Source organism: Camelus dromedarius, chromosome 17, assembly GCF_036321535.1.
Source record: "Camelus dromedarius isolate mCamDro1 chromosome 17, mCamDro1.pat, whole genome shotgun sequence".
Classification (NCBI taxonomy): Eukaryota; Metazoa; Chordata; class Mammalia; order Artiodactyla; family Camelidae; genus Camelus; species Camelus dromedarius.
The window spans coordinates 37,084,554-37,102,403 of record NC_087452.1 but is presented as its reverse complement, the minus strand read 5'-3'; the positions used below and the strand labels follow the sequence as shown (position 1 = coordinate 37,102,403).

Genomic DNA, 17,850 nt, shown 5'->3' with positions numbered 1-17,850 from the left:
ATATATCAGTAAACTCCTCTGGTTTAAACCCTACTGTCTTAAAAATATGGTGCTTGCCTCTTTTAGGGCTTCTCACATTTTAGAGTAATGGACTTAGAGTACAAAAGTATTCACCAGCCAGCCCTGCAACTTCAAAGATGAATGAATGGTCCATGCCCTGGAAGCTTCAGAAATGAATCTGATCAAGTAGAAAATGAAATTATCTGAGCCATAATTCTCTGAATTTAATTTGTGTAGGGACCTAAAAGGGTTGTAAATTTTATACCCATTTTTAGATGATTCTCAGAAAAACAGAATGAAGCCATGAATAACTATGTTTGAAATGTTTCATAAAATTCCAGAATGAGTCACTAAACTTTTTCCAAAAGGTAAGGGTGTGGTCTAAAAAAAAGATGCCTTATCTTACCTTCTGCATCACACCCTGCCAGGCAGGGAAGGTGTCTAGACAGGCAGAGTATGCCAGTCTGTTCCATAGATCTTTACTAACAAGTATACATTGTTTCTCCCTCTACAGGAGGGTCCGTCTGTCTCCCTCCGCCTGCCTCCTGCCCCTGTCATACTTAACCTTCAACAAAAAACATGAAAAAAAAAAAAAAAAGCCCCCCCCCCAACCTAACCCTATTCACATTAAAATTCACTGAGGAACCAGGAAGTGGTCAGTAAGCTAAATCTGCCTTCTTGCCTCATAACCGGCCACTTTCGTATAAAATCTACTCATGTACAAATTCAGACTCCTAATAATGAATCTTCATTTCAGAAAAAAGTTTGGGATTTGGACCGCTCATGGAGGCTAACATTTCCTCACTTCCTACAACTGACTATTACAGTAGTACAGTACTACAACTGGCTAGTTTACCACCTCCCAGCTTTCTAGATTAAAAAAAAAAACAAACCCACATATAGGATAACATAATACATGTTAAGAATGTTGAGGATTAATACAAACTGCCACTTGTTTGGGCAACACATTCATTTTCTTATGGGTGTGCTTTATCATTCGTTGCAACGAGAAAAAAATGAAAACATGACCACGCATAGTATTAACCAGTTAAAAAAAATCACTTTCTGAGTCAGAATTTTAGAGTGAGAAGGAAACTGAAAGACCATCTAATAGATTTTAATCAAACTCCTGTCTTACAGATGGGGAAATCAAAGTCCCTCTGAGATCTTGTTTACAACATGCTACAGGAATGGAGGTGGCCACCAACATTAACTGCACGCTCATTATAATCGAGGACGTACACAAAACAGCTCGTCTTAATTCATACAACCTAGCTTAGTAGCTTTTATTATTCATTGTAGAGATGGAAAGAGTGAGGTGCAGAGGCTTTTAATAATATCTCCAGATCAGAAAAAGCCAGGATTCAAAACCAGCTCTGCCTGCCACCAGAGACCACATTCTGAGTACAGCACATGACTGCTTTTTCTTTCTCTCTCTCTCTCTCTTTTTTTTTTTTTTTTTGCAACAAGGGGAGAGGAGGAATGACCAAGCAGGAAACACGAGTTCTGCTTCCTTCCTACTCTCTCTCACACATTTCATGGACCTGAGAAGTCACTTCAATTTAGCTTTAATGTCTCCATCTCTAAAGTGAATGGAAAAGACTAGCTCTCTACACTTTGTGAGTTTTCTTTAAAAAACTGAGAAATGGACTCCAAGCAGGCTTTCCTTCCACTCCCGGGAGCCTATAATGCCCACTCTTTCTTTATTTAAAAAAGGGCATTCTTTCTTCTGTGAGCCATTTTAGTTCTGGCTGCTGTCTCTTTAATGGAGCAGGACATCCACGAGGCTACCTCACACACTGTGGTCTTCAGAAACACAGCCTTTTGGAAAGAGTTTATCGGGACGGGATGAGCTGACTTCTAAACTCTGAGCCAGCCTGTTCTACAAATGGGTAAAGAAATGAAGCTCAAGGAGTCAGCTGATTGTCCATAAAATGGTTAGAGGCGGCTAACCTTCCTTCTAGGTGTAACGGATGGTATCTGCTAGTTGCTTATGCTGTCATCTCCCTGCACTAACTCCTCCTTCCAAGGAGTCTGCAACCCAGCAGGAAAATCTTTATAAAGGCAACAATATATCATTGATCTAGCTACCCAATTAGTATTTGTCGACGAATGTGATACTCTCATAGTATGAGGAACCCTTTGTAGTCAGGTGCATGATCTCACTTGACACTGAACTGCCTCTGGCCTGTCGGGGTAGGTTCCAAGATGGGCATTTCTGCTAGGCATGCAGGGCATGTGGAATGTGGAACAGGCCTCTGACTCTTCCTGAAGGTCTACTATGCAGGCTGTACACTAGACACACCTCATCCAGTCTGATGCTCACAACTACTCTATCTTGTAGGATAAGCCCTGACTTTCCCGCCCCCTTTTAGAGGTGAGGAAACTGAGGCATGGAAAGATTAGCCTGTGTTCATACTTCCAGGAAGCAGTAGAGACAGGATACATTCCCAAGCCTGTTCTCATTCCAGAGCCTACTTTGAACTACTCTCTGCAATCATTAACTTTGCCCATTAACTAGAAACCAAAGGGTGAGGGGTGCTGATGGCTCCACTAGTGGCCTCAGGTTACTTACAGCTGCGATCTCTTGCCCACACATGGTCACGCAGAGATGGCACTATTGGGTGAGCCACATGCAGCGGTCTTCACAGGCCACAGACTGAAACTGAAGCATTTTGTGCTCGAAGGTGGGGCCCTGGCCGAACACCAGCCAACATTCAGAAGGCTGATCCTGCCTTAACTCAAGAAGCAGGAGGGCTGTGAAGCTTCAGACAGGAGAGTCACCCTACGATTGAGTCCTTAAAATCTGCTTTTGTGGGGGAACACTTCCTGTAGGGCCAAGTCCCAGCACGCTGCTTTTTCTGAGGGAAAGCCCACCCATGCTAGGCAGAGACCAAACAGCAAAGGGGCCCACCTGAAGGTGCTGAAAATGGCACCTGGCCCCACATTGTGCCATGTGCAGACATGCAGCCACTGTGACATCACCCAGGCAAGAGCTTAGCTTTTTTAGGGACTAAGAGCAAAAGCACTTGGAGGGATCTGAAAGAGGAGCTAGGGAAGGGGAAAAGAGAACCAGTTGCTGTAACTGTACCAGGCTTCAAAGAGGGGAGACATTTCGCTTTCAGGTCTCTGCTCTCCCCACTCACTCCAAGCCCTGTAAATGGCAATACAAGGAGCAGAGCCTTCGGAGGAACCTGGGCCCAAGGAAACGAGGCTCTGTAAGTTCACAGCTTCTGCCTGCCAGGCAAGGTGCACTCCGGGATCTGCGAGAGGGTTTGGAGATAGGTAGGAGGCTAGTGCCAAACAGAATGAAGACTGAACTTGGCATCAAGAGGCCTGAACTCTATGCCCTGTCCTGCTGCTCACTAACCTCATGATTTGGGACAAGACTCTCCCTGGGCCTCAGTTTCCTCATCAATAAAACAAAAGGAAAGACTGAGCTGACTGCTAAGGTGCCCTGCAGGGCTGAGATTCTGATTCTTCTGTTCTCAGAAACAAATTCAACATCTTTATTAATTTCTTGAGTTTTTTTTAATTGTTGAAAGCATCACTTAATGTCCTTTCCCCATTCTTTGTTAATGTTCAAAAAGAAACCCGCCAATAACTTGTCTGTTAGCAATTTTCCTGAGCATGTTCAGCTTTTTCAATGAAATATGGCATGTCATTACAACTTCTTTTGTTCCTTCATTTAATGTTTTGCAGAGTGGAAAAAGCACTGTCAAACTACATCAAATATTACAAAGTAGTAAAAAGAGAAATCTTCAAGTCCAAAGTTACACATGACTATTTTTCAATGTTTAAATGTCTGCATATCCAAGATCTAGTGTGACTTCTACAACCTGGTAAGACAGTCATTTTGGTGTAAAACGAGGCTTGGCAAGGTTAACTGACTTGCTCAAAGTCACAAAGCAAGTCAGTGGCAAAGTCTAGATCACTGGAACAGATGCCCAATAGTCTTTCTACCACAGATCATTATCTTCCTAACCAGCCTTTCTAGATTCTCAGCTACTATTTCTTGGCTTGAAAATGCACGCTTTCTACACAGCAAAGTCAAAACCAATTGCAATGGAACTGAGGCCAGAACTGTACTCATCCTATTAGGCCCACTGTTCTAAGGTGAAAAATCAATCCTATCCAAAGGCATTCCATCCCCATGGACCCTGGAGAGGTCTCAGGTAGCCCAGAAAATCCAAAGAGTTCAATCAACAAGTCTCTATATACTAGGAATGTTACAGTTTGGAGGAGACTCTGGGCGTTCTCCTGGTGTTTCCTGGCATTGCCTGGATGAATGACTGAATTAGGTGGGACACGCAAGGCAGCTTTCTCACCTTCACAGCTGAGAGTCAGGAATGACCTGGCCAATTGTCTCTGGAAATCTGATTTTTGAAGAGGAAGGCAAATGATTTAAAAATGCAAAAACCAGAAGAAACTCAAAGTAGCGCGACACTGGCCTCCCCCCCCCCCAATATCCAGACACCACTCCTTCATTTCTATTTCAGCTTCTGTTACTTTCTGTGGCTATCAGGGTGTGTATATGTGTTTAAGTATTTCCAGATTTGCTAATCAGGACATGTGACCCCCTTTTCTCACACATGCCTTAATGCCCTAAGGAAGCTGCCACCCCCTCAAAATGAAACACACATGAAGGCTCTTTTCTCTAAGTGAGAATAGGCTTTACCCATGTATTCCTATCAATTTTTTTTTCCTTTTTAAAGCTGTCCTAGCAATTTTTTTTTCATTTTTTATTCCTTTTTTAGTGGAGTTACTGGGAATTGAACCCAGGACCTTGTACATGCTGGGCATGCGCTCTACCACTGAGCTATTTCCCTCCCCTCATCAATTTTTCTATCACTGAAATCACAAGTTGTAATTTCTACAACAGCAAGACAAGACACAGACTTGCTGGCCTGACTATGACAGGTTATTAAAACCCAGTATTCCTTAAGACAAAACACAGGAAGGACAAATGCAAAGTGTTTAAAGGAAATAGATCTATAGGGAAAAGAGTAGCTCACGTTTGCTTTTCTGGGGTGCTGGGCTAGTTGTGAGAATGCAGAGGGGAAGGCCTAAAAGTTGGCTACCTCTCTTTAACACTAGTAATAAAATGGTCCCTTGCTGGGCTTTTAAGAGCTCTCTTAAGAGCTCTCTGCAACTTTAGCACCACAGACTCAGCACTGCCCCAAGCTCTTCCGTAACTGACTTTTATTGCTTTGATTAACCAAGGCTAGGTGGGACAGATTTACTCCATCTCTGTAATGTTATTGTTACCCGCCAGTGCTAGCAGCAGCTCTTTACCAGTTGCCCTTGATGCCTGGCCTGCACAATTAGCACCTTATTATAGGCCGGCCTCTCTTCTAATCACCATGTGTCTCAGTCAAGCATTTTATTGTCTTGTCCACATGCTAGTTCAACAGCCTGGGCTCCCCGATTATAATAAATCCTAACCTCCTTTTAGGCAGGTGTGTGTTTTCAGTTTACCTCCTCAGGCCCATGAGAACACGAGGCACTCACAGATGCAAACAATTACTTCCTGATTGTTTGAAGAGCTCCTCAAAGGGCGTGAGCATGTGATTGGAGTCTGGGTCTCCACGCCTACCTCAACCCTCTGTACCAGATCCAACTGACTCTGCTGTTGAGGGCTCTCAGCTACTTTGAGTTAAGCTCTACTTGGCCCGCATGTGACCTTTGCCCTTATCTAAAACAGACATAGGAGCTTCCCATCGACACCACGTTCAACTTTCCTCCAGAAAAGGGATTCAGGGGATGGGGATTTACGCTTGAACAGACTCCTTGCTTTTGGAATTAAAACCAACTATAGCTTATAGGGCATTACCAATTCCTTAACAGAGGCCTCCTTTACCAAACACTCTGGTGAATGAAATGGAAGGGGGAGAGGGACAGGGACACCTGTCTAAGGGGATGGTCAGGAATGGGAGCTAGGTCAGGTCTCAAACCCTGGTTCTACCACTTACTAGTTACATAATTAACCTCTCTGCACCTCAGTTTCCCATTCTGTGAAACAGGAATAATAATGCTTGCCTCAGAGGGCTATTGTAAGGGCCAAGTTAGTTAATCAGTTTGTAAAGTGCTTTAGAACAGTGCTTGGCACACAGGAAGCACTAAGTCAGTGTTAGATAAAGCTATTAAGAGTCCAGAGATTTAGAAAAGACAGACCTACAAAACAGTATGCCCTCCAAGGAATCTGACAGTGACAGGAAAACAAATTGGTTAGTAGAATACTGTGCCATCCTTGCCTTCTCGATTTTCTAGCAAATACACAATATTTGAATTGCTTCAATAAACCAAAAAAGAACTCTGAATTTACGGGGTTTTGAAATGTTGAATGCATTATCACAACAATCGGGATTTTTAAAAAGTGTTCTGGCAGCATTAAAGTAGAACAATTAGTGAAGGTGTCATTGTTTTAGCAGAGAATTTAAAGTGAGCACTCTACTGTTTACACCTCATACCTACTTAGTCTAACATGTCAGACACTGTTCATAGTATTATTTAGCAAATACTGCCAACCCTTCTCCCCCAAGGAATCTTTAGTCAATTATCAGGGTAACAGTTCAAATGAATGCTCTATATTTTTAAAGACACTTTGAAAGATTTTTATATAAAGATGATTCCATGGTATCCAAACTCATACTTTTCTGTGTCTTTTCTGATCTATTCACTGCCACTTTAAAAATAATCAATCCTCTTAGATACCCTAGCTAATAAAATTCTACATCCCAGATCTCTCATTTCTGAGCAATCTCTAGCACAAAGTACTACTACTTCTAACATCAGCAGTCCCTTGTTATCTCATCATAAAGGTCCTCACCTAGAATCCCGGCATCCAACCTCACACAAAGGCATCTTGCCACAACAGGTGGGGCACCTGTGCTTTCATTAGGGAGGAAACCCTTCTGGTCTCAGCTCTCCTAGTTTCCCTGGAGAGCAAAGTCCAACACTGCAAGACTTCTTCCCTGTAGGTGCACTTGTAGAGAACTATGTAGAGATATCAGAAACAACTAATGTCCAGTCTACCAAGAAGTGATAATCTGTTTTAGAGCTCAGCAGTTTAGTGCTTACAGATATAGGCAGGTATTTCCTTTCCATACCCTCCTCAGCCCACTGTCCTCACTGGTGCCGCTCTCACAGCTCTTAACTACCATGTTCTGTGGTTATGTTTGCCCCGCAGCATTCCCCTCTGCCAGGGTGCTTTTCTGGGCAGAAGTTGTGTTTCACTTGTCTTAGCGTTCCAAAGCTCGCACAAAGCCCATCTATAGAAAACTCCCAATAGTTTTCAGTGAAACTGTATTGAAGCTACTATCGATGAAACTCCAAACGTTCTTTGGATGCTGAAGCTGTCAAAGGTTGCTTTCACTTTTGAGAACAGGAGGTTCCTCAAAAATGGGACACTTGGAAAAGTCATCAGATTCCCTCTTTGTTTCAGTCACTTTGGGTTAACTTTTCCCCATTTATCCACATGGTCCCTTTAAAATTTGTTTCCTGCCCTGTCAGCCCCGCCTTAATGGGCTCCTTCAGTGACCCCCACATTCACCTTGCAGGTATCCTTTCTGGATAGTCAAGGCCCATATTCCTACTCAGCCACGAACTGGACTGGCATTTTTTCGGGTACCTGTTCACAGCTCCCAGCCATCACCCCATCAAGCCGGGGCTTCCAGCCACGGCTGGGAAGCGCTGGGGACGCCCGAGCACTGCGCCCCTCGGCAGCACCGGCTACCAAGACCACCCCCACCCCCCGCTCCTCTCTTTGATACAATGCTCCGGCAACCACCGGGGGCAACGGGATTCGGCAAGGTTCTGGGTCAGCGTTCGGTCAGTCAGCCCCAAAGAAACAGCCGGGGTGAGGGGTAGGGGGAATCCCTAGGGTGGAGCGAGGACCCCTCGGGACTAGTGGGCACTGACTCCTGGCCCGGACCCTTCCCACTGAGAACGACCTAAAGAGGGCTTCATCACCTCTTTCTTTTCTACCAAACTAGGAACCAAGGAAATTAAAGAAAGGGAGTCAGGAGAGGAGCGAGGAGACAGTCCCCCAGGTCAATCACAACGTCTACCTCCCCTCACTCGGGGTCAGTCTCTCTCTCTCTCACTCACAAACACATTTACACATACACGACCTGCTGTTTCAACTCCAGCACTGAGTAAACCGCCGCAAGCCTGTCCCACTGCTAGCGCGCTGGCCCCGGTCCCAGCCCCGGCCCGCGCCTCTCGTCTCACCCCAGTTTTTTTCACCCAACTCGTTTCCCCACCCAACTGACCGTGAAGCCGGAGGCAGTTCCCCAGTCCCAGGCTCCCGGTGGGGCTCCCGCCGCCGCCGCCTCCCTCTGCAGCGCCCGACCCCGGACCCGGCCTCGGGCTGCAGAGATGGCTCCCCGGCACGAGGCACCGCGGCTCCCTGGACTTGGCCAGACACAGGGCGGCGCGCAGGAGAAGCCCATCGAGCTCCCGGCGCTGGTGTCGGCGGCGGCTGCAGGAGCGGCAGCCGCGCAGGATTATGGCGCACGGGCGCGGGGGGGGCGTGGCCGGCGCGGGGGCGACGCGAGCGGATGACGTGCGGCGCGCGGGGCGGCTCGGCAGCATGGCGTCCGTGGCGCTAAGCGAGGCGGAAAAGGTGTACATCGTGCATGGCGTACAGGTAGCGGCAGCAGCGGCGGCCGGCGCCGGCCGCCGCCGGCCGCCGGGTTCCCCTGGTCCTGCGGGTCGCTGCGGGCCCTCGGTTCGTCCAGGGGGCTGCGGCGGACTGGATTTACCTTGTGATGAAATCGCTCTGCTGCCGGCGAGTGCAGCCCGAAGTCGGCAACGCGAGCGTATTTAGGACCCGGCGGCGAGCATCTATTTAGGATTGTATACGTACTTGCAGTTTTCTGGGGCTACAAGGTTCTGAACCCGGGTAGGAAGCGGTGGGTAGTCCCTGAGGCCTTTTCTTAGCATGGGAGCATTGCTACCAGGGCCATCTTTTCAACCTTCGCGTGTCGCTTCCTTGGGCTGAGCTTCACTTTTCTCTTCTAGGAAATGGGGGTTGGTGGGCTTCTGGCCACCCCCAACTGGTTGGGAGGCACAGGGAGAGGAGGCACCCGAGTGAAAGCGCTTTGAAAATATAAATCGCCTTACAGATAAAGGGGGAAGGTGTTTTAAAAAGCAGCTCCACTGCCGGTAGCATAATCCTTGCTGTTTCCCTTTTGCCAGTGGAGAACTAAGATCCCCAGAGGTAGCTGTAACTATGTTAAGATCTTCTGTGCGCAGCCTTCAACCTCTGGCTTTGACTACTCCAGAACGAGAGTTGGAGAATATTGGGCCTAGTAATGAGCTACCAGGGAAAGCCAAGTGTGTCTTGTCTATAAACCTCCCTAGTTTAGAGACGTCTCCTAAACGTCTTACCAAAGCCTAGCCAGAATCCTGTTCCTGCCTGTATAGACGTAATCATTTTGTGTATTACTTTTCACTTTCATCTAGTGTGGTCAAGTTCAGCTTCTGGTGTCCGTTTCCATCAGTCTCCAATTCCTTTATTATTTCAGAGATGAAAAAAGGCAATGGAATATAAGATATTTGCCAAGGGAGCAGTATAGTTAGTGGGGGTCAAAGGAGCTACAGAATACTGAGGACTGTCATGTTCTGAAGGCTTCCTTAGGGGGATGGAATTGCTTCCCTAAATCCAGGTCAGGAGATGCTCCTGTGTATTTTCAGGACTCAATATTCATTCATTCAGCCTAGACTCAAGGGATAGGAAGGAGCTTACCCTTAACATACCTCCCATGCTAGAAGGTAAAGACCGAAATTACAGATCTATTTGTGTATTTATATGTAAAATTGTACTGAATGCTGTGAAGGAAAAACAAAAATCAGAAACCTGATCTAGTCTGGGAGGTCAGGGGAAGCTTCCCTTAGGAAACAGCATTTGAGCTGAGCTCTCAGCATGACTAAGAATTAAGTAGGGCTTGAGCCTTACAGAAGGAAGGATGGTGAGTCCATAGCCCCTTCAGGTGGAAGAAGCATGGAGCCACATAGATTGACTGGGGGAAATGGTAGAAGGTTCATTTGCAGGCCTCTTAGAGGCTCAGTCACTCATCATAGATTTTGGAAGGTAATAATCTGTTGACTTGTCTGTATGGGACCCTTAAGTTTTAGTCAGTGTCCAGCACTTGGAAAGTACTCAGTAACACTGAAGGAGTAAAAGGGAGAAGAGTTGGACAGTGTTTTCATTTTTTAAATTAAACCTCTCACCAGCATCATGGACCACAATTAGGACCACAATTGTTGGTAAATGCTCTGCTCTATCACAGAGGCATGCACAGTAACTGACTTGAAATAAATTTCTTCATAAGCACTGTTAACATGGGCCACAAATTTGCTGTATTTCTGGAGGAAACAGATTTCTGTATTTATGAATGAAGGTAGAATGCACGTAAATGAGCCTACCACAGGATCTCCACAGTTCTAAAATCACCTAAACTTTTGTTTCATTGATCTTTGAATGCCAGCAGTGCCCTCACAGACCTAATCTTTTTTTTGTTTTACTTTTCACCTTTGGTCCTGTATGGTCAGTTTTAGCTTCTGGCATCTCTTTACTTTTAGCTTTCGATTCCTTTACTATTTCAGGGATATTTTATCTTGGTTTAGTGGTAGTTAAAAGCAGTTGAAAGCAGGGAGGGTATAGCTCAGTGGTAGAGTGCATGCTTAGCATGCACAAGGTCCTAGGTTCAGTCCCAGTACCTCCACTAAAATAAACAAATAAAAGCAGTTGAAATTAACCTCACAATGTGTGTTGAGGATTCAGTTGCTGGTAACAATAATATAAGCAGATAGGGTAGGTGGTCCCCTAGACACCAGATGTGGCTTTCTTGACATAAGAAAAGCCATTTTCAGCCTAAGCCATTTTGTAATCTAAGCCTGGCCACAATGCTTGTTCTTGAACAGGTCTCAGTAATTGATGATCTTAAGGGAACAAAAGAATGCCCAAACAACTGTTCAGGCAAAAGAAGTAACAATAGCAAACATATCAGTTGTAAAGACTCTCAGTTATGTTTCAGTGGTAAAAATTTGCCTGAAGCTGTCAACCACCAGAACAACTGGAACCTAAAGGGATGATAATGTTGACCTTTTCTGACCCTCTTGACTTCAGTCAAGTAAAGCTTGGACTCTGTTGATATCTGCCCCAGTTCCATGCTGAACTCTTTTTGTTCAAGCCCCTTTATGAACATGCATACATTGCCCAAACCCCTTCATGAATATGCATGTGCCCTTAGCTTAATATTTGCCCAATTTTGCTGTTTGGGGAGATACTGCTTTGGGAAAGATCCCTGGTGTTCTCCTTACTTGCTGCAAGTAGTAGATCCTTCTCCTAGTCTTTGGCTTTGTTGTGTCTTTTGGCTCAACACCCACCAAGAGGTGAACCCAGTTTTTGGGTAACAGTAACCAACAAACTGGCTGAAGCAAAAAAAAAAAAAGTTTTCAAAGGCTACTAGTGTTTCTCCAGGAATTCAAGGACAATGAAATTCAAGGGCATCTCCAGGTTCTCCCTTGCTCATCTCTACTGCTTTGTATGCCTTTGCTTTATTCTTGTCTATCTTCAAATTAGCTTTCTGTTTCTCAGGACAGGTGGGAGAAAGAATGTGATAGAAAGAAAATTGTTACCTCCCATCTCCTGGGGTTACAGTTCCTCTGTATAAGAAGCTAGCTCTTCTGGCTCAGTTCCAAACTTGTGTTCCTGGGAGAAAAAACTCTGGTTCGGCTTGGGTTGGGAGAAAGGACGGACAGAATCATTCAGCTCAAACATGGCCACTGAGGGATGGGGCCCACTTCAAAGGAGGATGAATCATTTTCAGGTCCTCGCAGAAGACAGAATCCAATTCAGGCAGTTCAGGAGACTTTCGTGATGGGCCTTCTTATAGAGGGCAGGTTTGGGGGAGCCAACAAGAGATGCTGAGGAGCCCAAACTAGCAACCACAGGGAGTACTACCACCCCTAGGCCAAAGGGACCAAGGGAGGAAATAGTGCTGCCAGATGCCAGTGATAGCTGGAAACTTGGAGGAAGAGCTGCCCAACAGAAGTTGTAGGCTTGAGTATATGCAGGCAGAAATATGGCCCCAGGGTGGCAGGGGTGGGGTGGGAAGCACCCGCTGATCTCCTTCTGGTACTTTCCATTGGCAAACCCAACCAGAATCCAGCAAAGGGAGTCCAGGTGATGTAGTAGGAGGGATTCAACCTGGTTCACAGATTAGGGCAGGGAAGGACAGAGAATGGATCTGTGGGGGTGAGGCAGGGTAAATGGAAAGGTTGATAAATCAATATTTTAATATATGATTTGATTAAATCCCCTCTCAGACTTTGAAGGCTGAGATGTCCCACTTTTGTTAGGTACATAATCTATCATAATGTTTATCTCATTGAATATTTATAACAGCCCTGAAGGTAAGTATTACCTCTACAGATCAGGAACTAAGCTCAGAGAGGTTAGGTCAGTTGTCCAAGGTCACACAGTATGTGCTTGGAGGTCTTACCCCAAAACTGGGTTTGCCTTTCGGTGGGTGTTGAATCAAAAGACACAGCCAAGCCAAAGAGCAGGAGAAGAAAGGATTTATTACTTGCCGTAAGTAAGGAGAACACCGGGATCTTTCCCAAAGCAGTGTCTCCCCAACAGCAAAACTGGAGAAATTTTAAGCTAACAGTACATGCATATTCATGAGGGGGCTTGAGCAGAGAATTCAGCATAGAATTGGGGCAAAGGTTGCCAGAGTCCAAGCTTTAGTTGATTGAAGTCACAAGGGTCAGAAAAGGTCAAAATCATTCCTGAGGTTTGGACCAGTTTGGGGTCCTAGCCTAGTCACCATCCTCCACCTAGGTGGGGGCCTTAGTTCCTGCAGAACAACTCAAAGATGCATATCAGATTGTTACATATATCCCTTGAGGAGGAATTAGGGCTCTGTTTTATCACGTAACTATTTCTTCACTGCTTTTGTTCCCTTAATCTTTCATTCCTAAGGGCAAGTACTGTGGCCAGGCTTAGATCATGGAAAGGCTTAGGCCTCAAATGGCTTCTCTTATGTCCAGAAAGCCATGCCTGGTTCTCTTTTTCTGGGGACCCCCTACCCTCTCTACTTAAAGTGGAGCTGGGATGTAAGTTGAGATCTTTTCTGACTGAAAAGCCTAATTCAACTCTCAGGCCAAGTTCCTGTTTTTAAAATAGGGATCCAAAGGCAAAGGCCAAAGAGAATCCCCATTTTGTCGACTTCTCTTTCTTCTGTCCTCTGAAAGCATGTGGGGAAACAGGACAAGGGAGGACAAGTTCTGCACCCCCCCCTCACTTTTCTAGACCTTAAATAGTAGACAGACATATTGCTGTATTGTTACCTTTTAACATAGTATTTTTCCCATATCAGTTCTAAGTTTCTTTAGAACCCTATTTGGCATTTATTTGTGCAACTTTTATTTTACTAATTTGTATCTCAAACTGTTTTTTTTTTTCTCTGTTTACAATATGGAAGAATTTGGGGACAGATTTCAGAATTTCCAGAATTAGGCTTTAATCCTTTTTGGGTCTGCTTGACTGACTAAAGTTGTGCTCTTTCTCCATGAAAAGACATTGCCAACATCCATCTTAGCCCAGTGATTCTGAAGCCCTGAAGTGCCTTTTACTCACCCACAAAATACAGCTTCCCAGGCTTTACTTGGAACCTTCTGAATCAGAATCTTTAGGGCCAGGTCCTGGGAATGGACCTTTTCCTAAATGTTGGGAGATTTTTATACAGCCACCAGATGTTGGCCCATGGGCACGCCACTGGCCAGCCCCAGCCTAGCCTCTGCTGCAGAAATCTCTGCTCCTCCCGCCTGAGGACACGTGGCCTCCTGCCTCTGTTTGCATGAGGACTTGGAGTGAGACAGGGCAGGACTCCTTTCCCAGCTCCACCATTTGCAGTAAGAGTGATTTTTACCTGAGCAGCTGAGCCAGCTCCCCCTGTGTAAAATGAGAACCTATCCATCTGGGGGCAGAACAGGATGTGAGGAATGGGGAGACCAGAGAGTATGGAGCACCTGGAGTGTGGGCAACCCTGGAGAGGAGTTGGCTCCCTTTCAGGACTTTTCCATCAGAAGTGTGGCATTGTCCGGAACCATCCGTACTATATCCCCAGACTTCACTGTGACCCCATTAGGGGTTCAGCCTGTGGCTGCTGGGATTTAAGTTCTTTTGATTCAGAGGGCTAGAGGTTATTAAGTAATCTCAAGAAAAAGGGGATTTGTGGCAAGGGCTCGGCAGCTCTGGGGCACTGCCTCTCCTGGGCTCCACTGTGGGTCTCGTGGACTGGGCAGCTCTGCCTGTCTTTGTGTCTGTGGTGATACCTCCCCTCCTCCCTTCTCCGCAGCCACTTGCTGTCCAGCTGCCCTTCACCTTGGTAAAAGCTGCCCGCCTCCTTAAGTCTGTGAGTAAGACCTGTCCAGCCTCCCTCCACACCGTGACCTGTCAGCTCCTCTTTAACTCCTTTTTCTTTCCAAGTATTTCCCAGATCAGAGGTTAGATTCCAAGGAGAGAATCAGTTTCATGCCAAGGTGGGCAGAATCCCAAACTAAAGGCCCATCGAACGCCCATCAACAGGCTTGGAAAGTGGAACGAGGATCAGCACTTCCTTTCCCCTGCTGTGCCGTGGGCTTGGGCCTGCAGAGCTGGGCCCTTTCCCAAGTGGGGTCTCTTTCTAGGAGGGAGGCCTCCTGGCCTGTTCTCCATTAGCAAGCTCTGCGCCCTTGGACGAGCCAAAGCAGGGGTGTCAGGTGTTAACGTCACCTCTGAGGACCACTTCGAGCAAAAGTCCTCCCTTGTGCGTTGGATTAGGAGTGCCGACGTGCCTGCTTCCGTTAGGGAGTAGAACAGACTGGGCACCTGGGTGTGAGGAACAGCAGCTCTGGGTTGAGTCCTCTGTCTTTCTTTCCACTCTGTCACAGACAGGAGATCCAAACTTGGTGCCTCAGTGTCGTGTCTGTCACCTCTCTTGGGTTGTTTTTAGGATTCAGTGAGGTAATGCATGCCACCAGAGGCGGAGGAAGGGAACTGCTGAGTGGGGACACGTGCGCTGCACTGTGCTGAGGGCTCTCCTTAAATGACTTATGGCTTTTGGGTTCTCCTGTAACTCTGTAAAGTCGGGGTTATTTCTGTTTTCTGACTAAGAGGCAGACTCAGGGCTGTTGGGGAACTAACTTGCTCAAGGTCACAAAGCTAGTAACAGCGGAGATTCAGATATAGGTTGGAGGTGACTCCACACCACACCCAACTGGCAGGGTTGTTGGGATCACTCAGGTGACAACTTGAAAGTCACCAGGATTCATCCCTGCATCCAGAAAGCCTTTGCTAGAAAGGTGCTCTGTCGCCTCCGCTGAGAAGGACAGGGCTGCGCTCCATGGTGTCACCTGTGGACATGGCTATTCATTTTGCAGATGGCACTCTCCCCGCAGGGCTGTGCGTGTTTCAGTGCTCACACATGGATTGATTCCTTTGCTCCTGAATCCTACAGATGACTCAGAATTGTCGTAGGATGTCAGGCTCTGAGCCAGGCCAAGCAGGTTTGGGCAATTTCCTAAGACTTTTATGAGGAAAAGTGGATTTTAAAAAGTTGTCCTGTGTGCAGTGATTCTTGGACTAGATTGTTTGTTTTTTGTTTTTCTCCCGTTGTGTGCTTTTTTTTCTATGAAAAAAAAGTGTACTTCATGCGCCCCTGGAAAGGGAAGTTTGTAGCTTTTTGTTTATCTCTTGTCACCAGCGCCTTCCCAACTGAGCCTTCCCCAGGGGGCAGAGAGTGATTTACAGGCTGGAAAGGCGAAATCTGGTGAGACCCAGTTTTCTGACACCCCTCCAGCCTCATCCTGGGACAGTGGATTGTCACTACAAAGGGTTATGACTAGATCTTTCCAGAGGGAGTGGTAATTTAAAGCAGGAGTTGGAAGTCCTGCAGCCTGTGGCCTCCCCGCTTTCACAGTCGTTATCACCATCATCAGGACCAGCTGGGACAGCCAGCCAGTTTGTCCTTTTAGGGAGGCCTGTGCTGAATGCGGTGCATAGTGAAAAGACCCTTTAGAACACAGGAGGCTACGCCAAATTGTGGTTAAGACCTCTGGCTTGGAATTCTCCTGGATGTGAAATTCTGTTGCTTTTCAAGAACATGTCTCCCCAGATTCCAGAGAGGGGTTGCCTCCAGGGAGGGAATGGCTGGGAGTGGACGGGCTGCAAAGGGACTTCAACCAGATTTAGGATGTTCATTTTCTCTCCTTTAACAGGAGTTGAGAGGGTGAAAGAGCTGAAACAAGCACGACAGACAGTATAGTCAGTGCTGTGTGGTGGGAGTACGCAGTGTTTTCCGTTTCTGTATTTCAGTTTCTCAGAATAAAAAAAATCAATCAGATGTGTAATTAGCCAAGCAGTTTAAAGATAAGTTTCCGACAGTTGCATACTTCACAACAGTGGTGTTTTTTTGTTGTTGTTTCATTTTTGTTTTGAATGTTCTGAGGATCATTAACCCCTTGGGGAATCCGATGAAGCTAATGATTCTTTTTCTGATAGAGCTTTTTCTGATAGGGTCAGAAAATGTTTACAAAGAATGAAGAGGATCCCTATGAGCTGATACGGAGTGATTTCCTGCATATGTATTGTTAATTGTTCAAAAAGAAGAAGCAAGGTGTAAAAGAATTACCTGTAGTAAGCCAACTTTTACATAAGAAAGAAAGGCTTATAAAAATACTTGTGTATCTGTTCATTTGTGCAAAGGAAATACAGGAGAGATGAAACGGTAACTAAAGAGATGGGATACCTGCCTGGAGTGAGTGGGAAGGGCTAAAAAGAGGGGAGGGGCCTGAAAACAGGGACAAAGGGAGAGTGACATTTCTCTGAGCACACCTTTTCTGATAGCTTCGACTCCTAGAGCTGTTACTGCAAAAGTAAATAAGTAACCAAAAGTAGCCGGGATGTGGGGGACCCAAACTAGAACCCCAACAGTTATAAATGAACTTGATTGGGGTGCAAATGAGTAACAGAGGCTCAGGAAGAATGAGGGGAGACAACTGGGAGAAACAGAATTTTGAGTGGGTGCTAGAAGGCTAAAGACAAAAAGAACTCTACACAAATACTATATTAGTGAATTTGTTTCTCACAGGGGCATGGGGTAGCAATTCTGAAACTACTTTATGTGTATACCAAATTTAACAAATACATAAATACATTGTAGATCGTGAGAGCCAGGTTTCTCCCTGTCTAAGAAACAAGTTATGAATGAGACAAAGAGGAAGGTTAGAACCAACTCTCAGTATGAACACATGGCTTTTTAATAGATATGTGGATAGAAACAACTAAATATAGGCATGTGTATATGTGTGGGTTAATGCACATATTTTCAAGCTCTGCTCTGCTGAGATCTAGAAGCAATGACAGCCCAGTAGCAATGAACTTAGCACCCAGATCCTGGTTTTTAAGTACTGCTCTCCAATAAAAGGAACCAGGCTTGCTTGGGAGAAAGGGCTGATCCCAGGGCTGGGGCAGGGAAGACATAAGAGGCTGGAACATCTTGTGTAGTCAGAAGTAAAGAAATGCTCACAAGAAATTGGAGATATGTTGAAAGAATGCAGGAAAACCAACCCAAAGGAGCTCCCAGTGGCCAAATCTGGATCACTTTGAACAAGATAAATAATGTTAGTACTGGGTTATAACCACAGCATAAAATAGGTATCTGTGAGTTACACTGATAGAAGTAAATAACTGAGGGAGTCAGTAACTGGATTGCCCTGAAACCCATCTTCTGCCACAGGGGTTGGCCAGCTTTTCCTGTAAAGGGCTAGACAGTAAAGTCCTGGGGGTGCAGGTCA

The 17,850-nt window shown here is 45.8% G+C and overlaps 2 protein-coding genes across 5 annotated transcripts in view; one reads left to right on the top strand and one right to left on the bottom strand.

Moving 5' to 3' along the window:
- Nucleotides 1–8,513, bottom strand: part of ZDHHC3 (zinc finger DHHC-type palmitoyltransferase 3) — a 59,910-nt gene extending 51,397 nt beyond the window's left edge. The window contains exon 1 of one of the 4 annotated variants that reach the window (XM_031470145.2): nt 8,274–8,513. The gene's annotated coding sequence lies outside the window, so the exon portion shown is untranslated. The remainder of the gene's footprint in view (nt 1–8,273) is intronic. The other 3 variants (XM_031470147.2, XM_031470148.2, XM_010982769.3) reach the window with 3 other exon arrangements.
- A 52-nt stretch (nt 8,514–8,565) lies between these two features.
- Nucleotides 8,566–17,850, top strand: part of EXOSC7 (exosome component 7) — a 30,877-nt gene continuing 21,592 nt past the window's right edge. Inside the window, exon 1 of the mRNA XM_031470149.2 lies at nt 8,566–8,650. Within this exon, the coding sequence (XP_031326009.2) occupies nt 8,594–8,650 (57 nt within the window). The 5' untranslated portion in view covers nt 8,566–8,593. The remainder of the gene's footprint in view (nt 8,651–17,850) is intronic.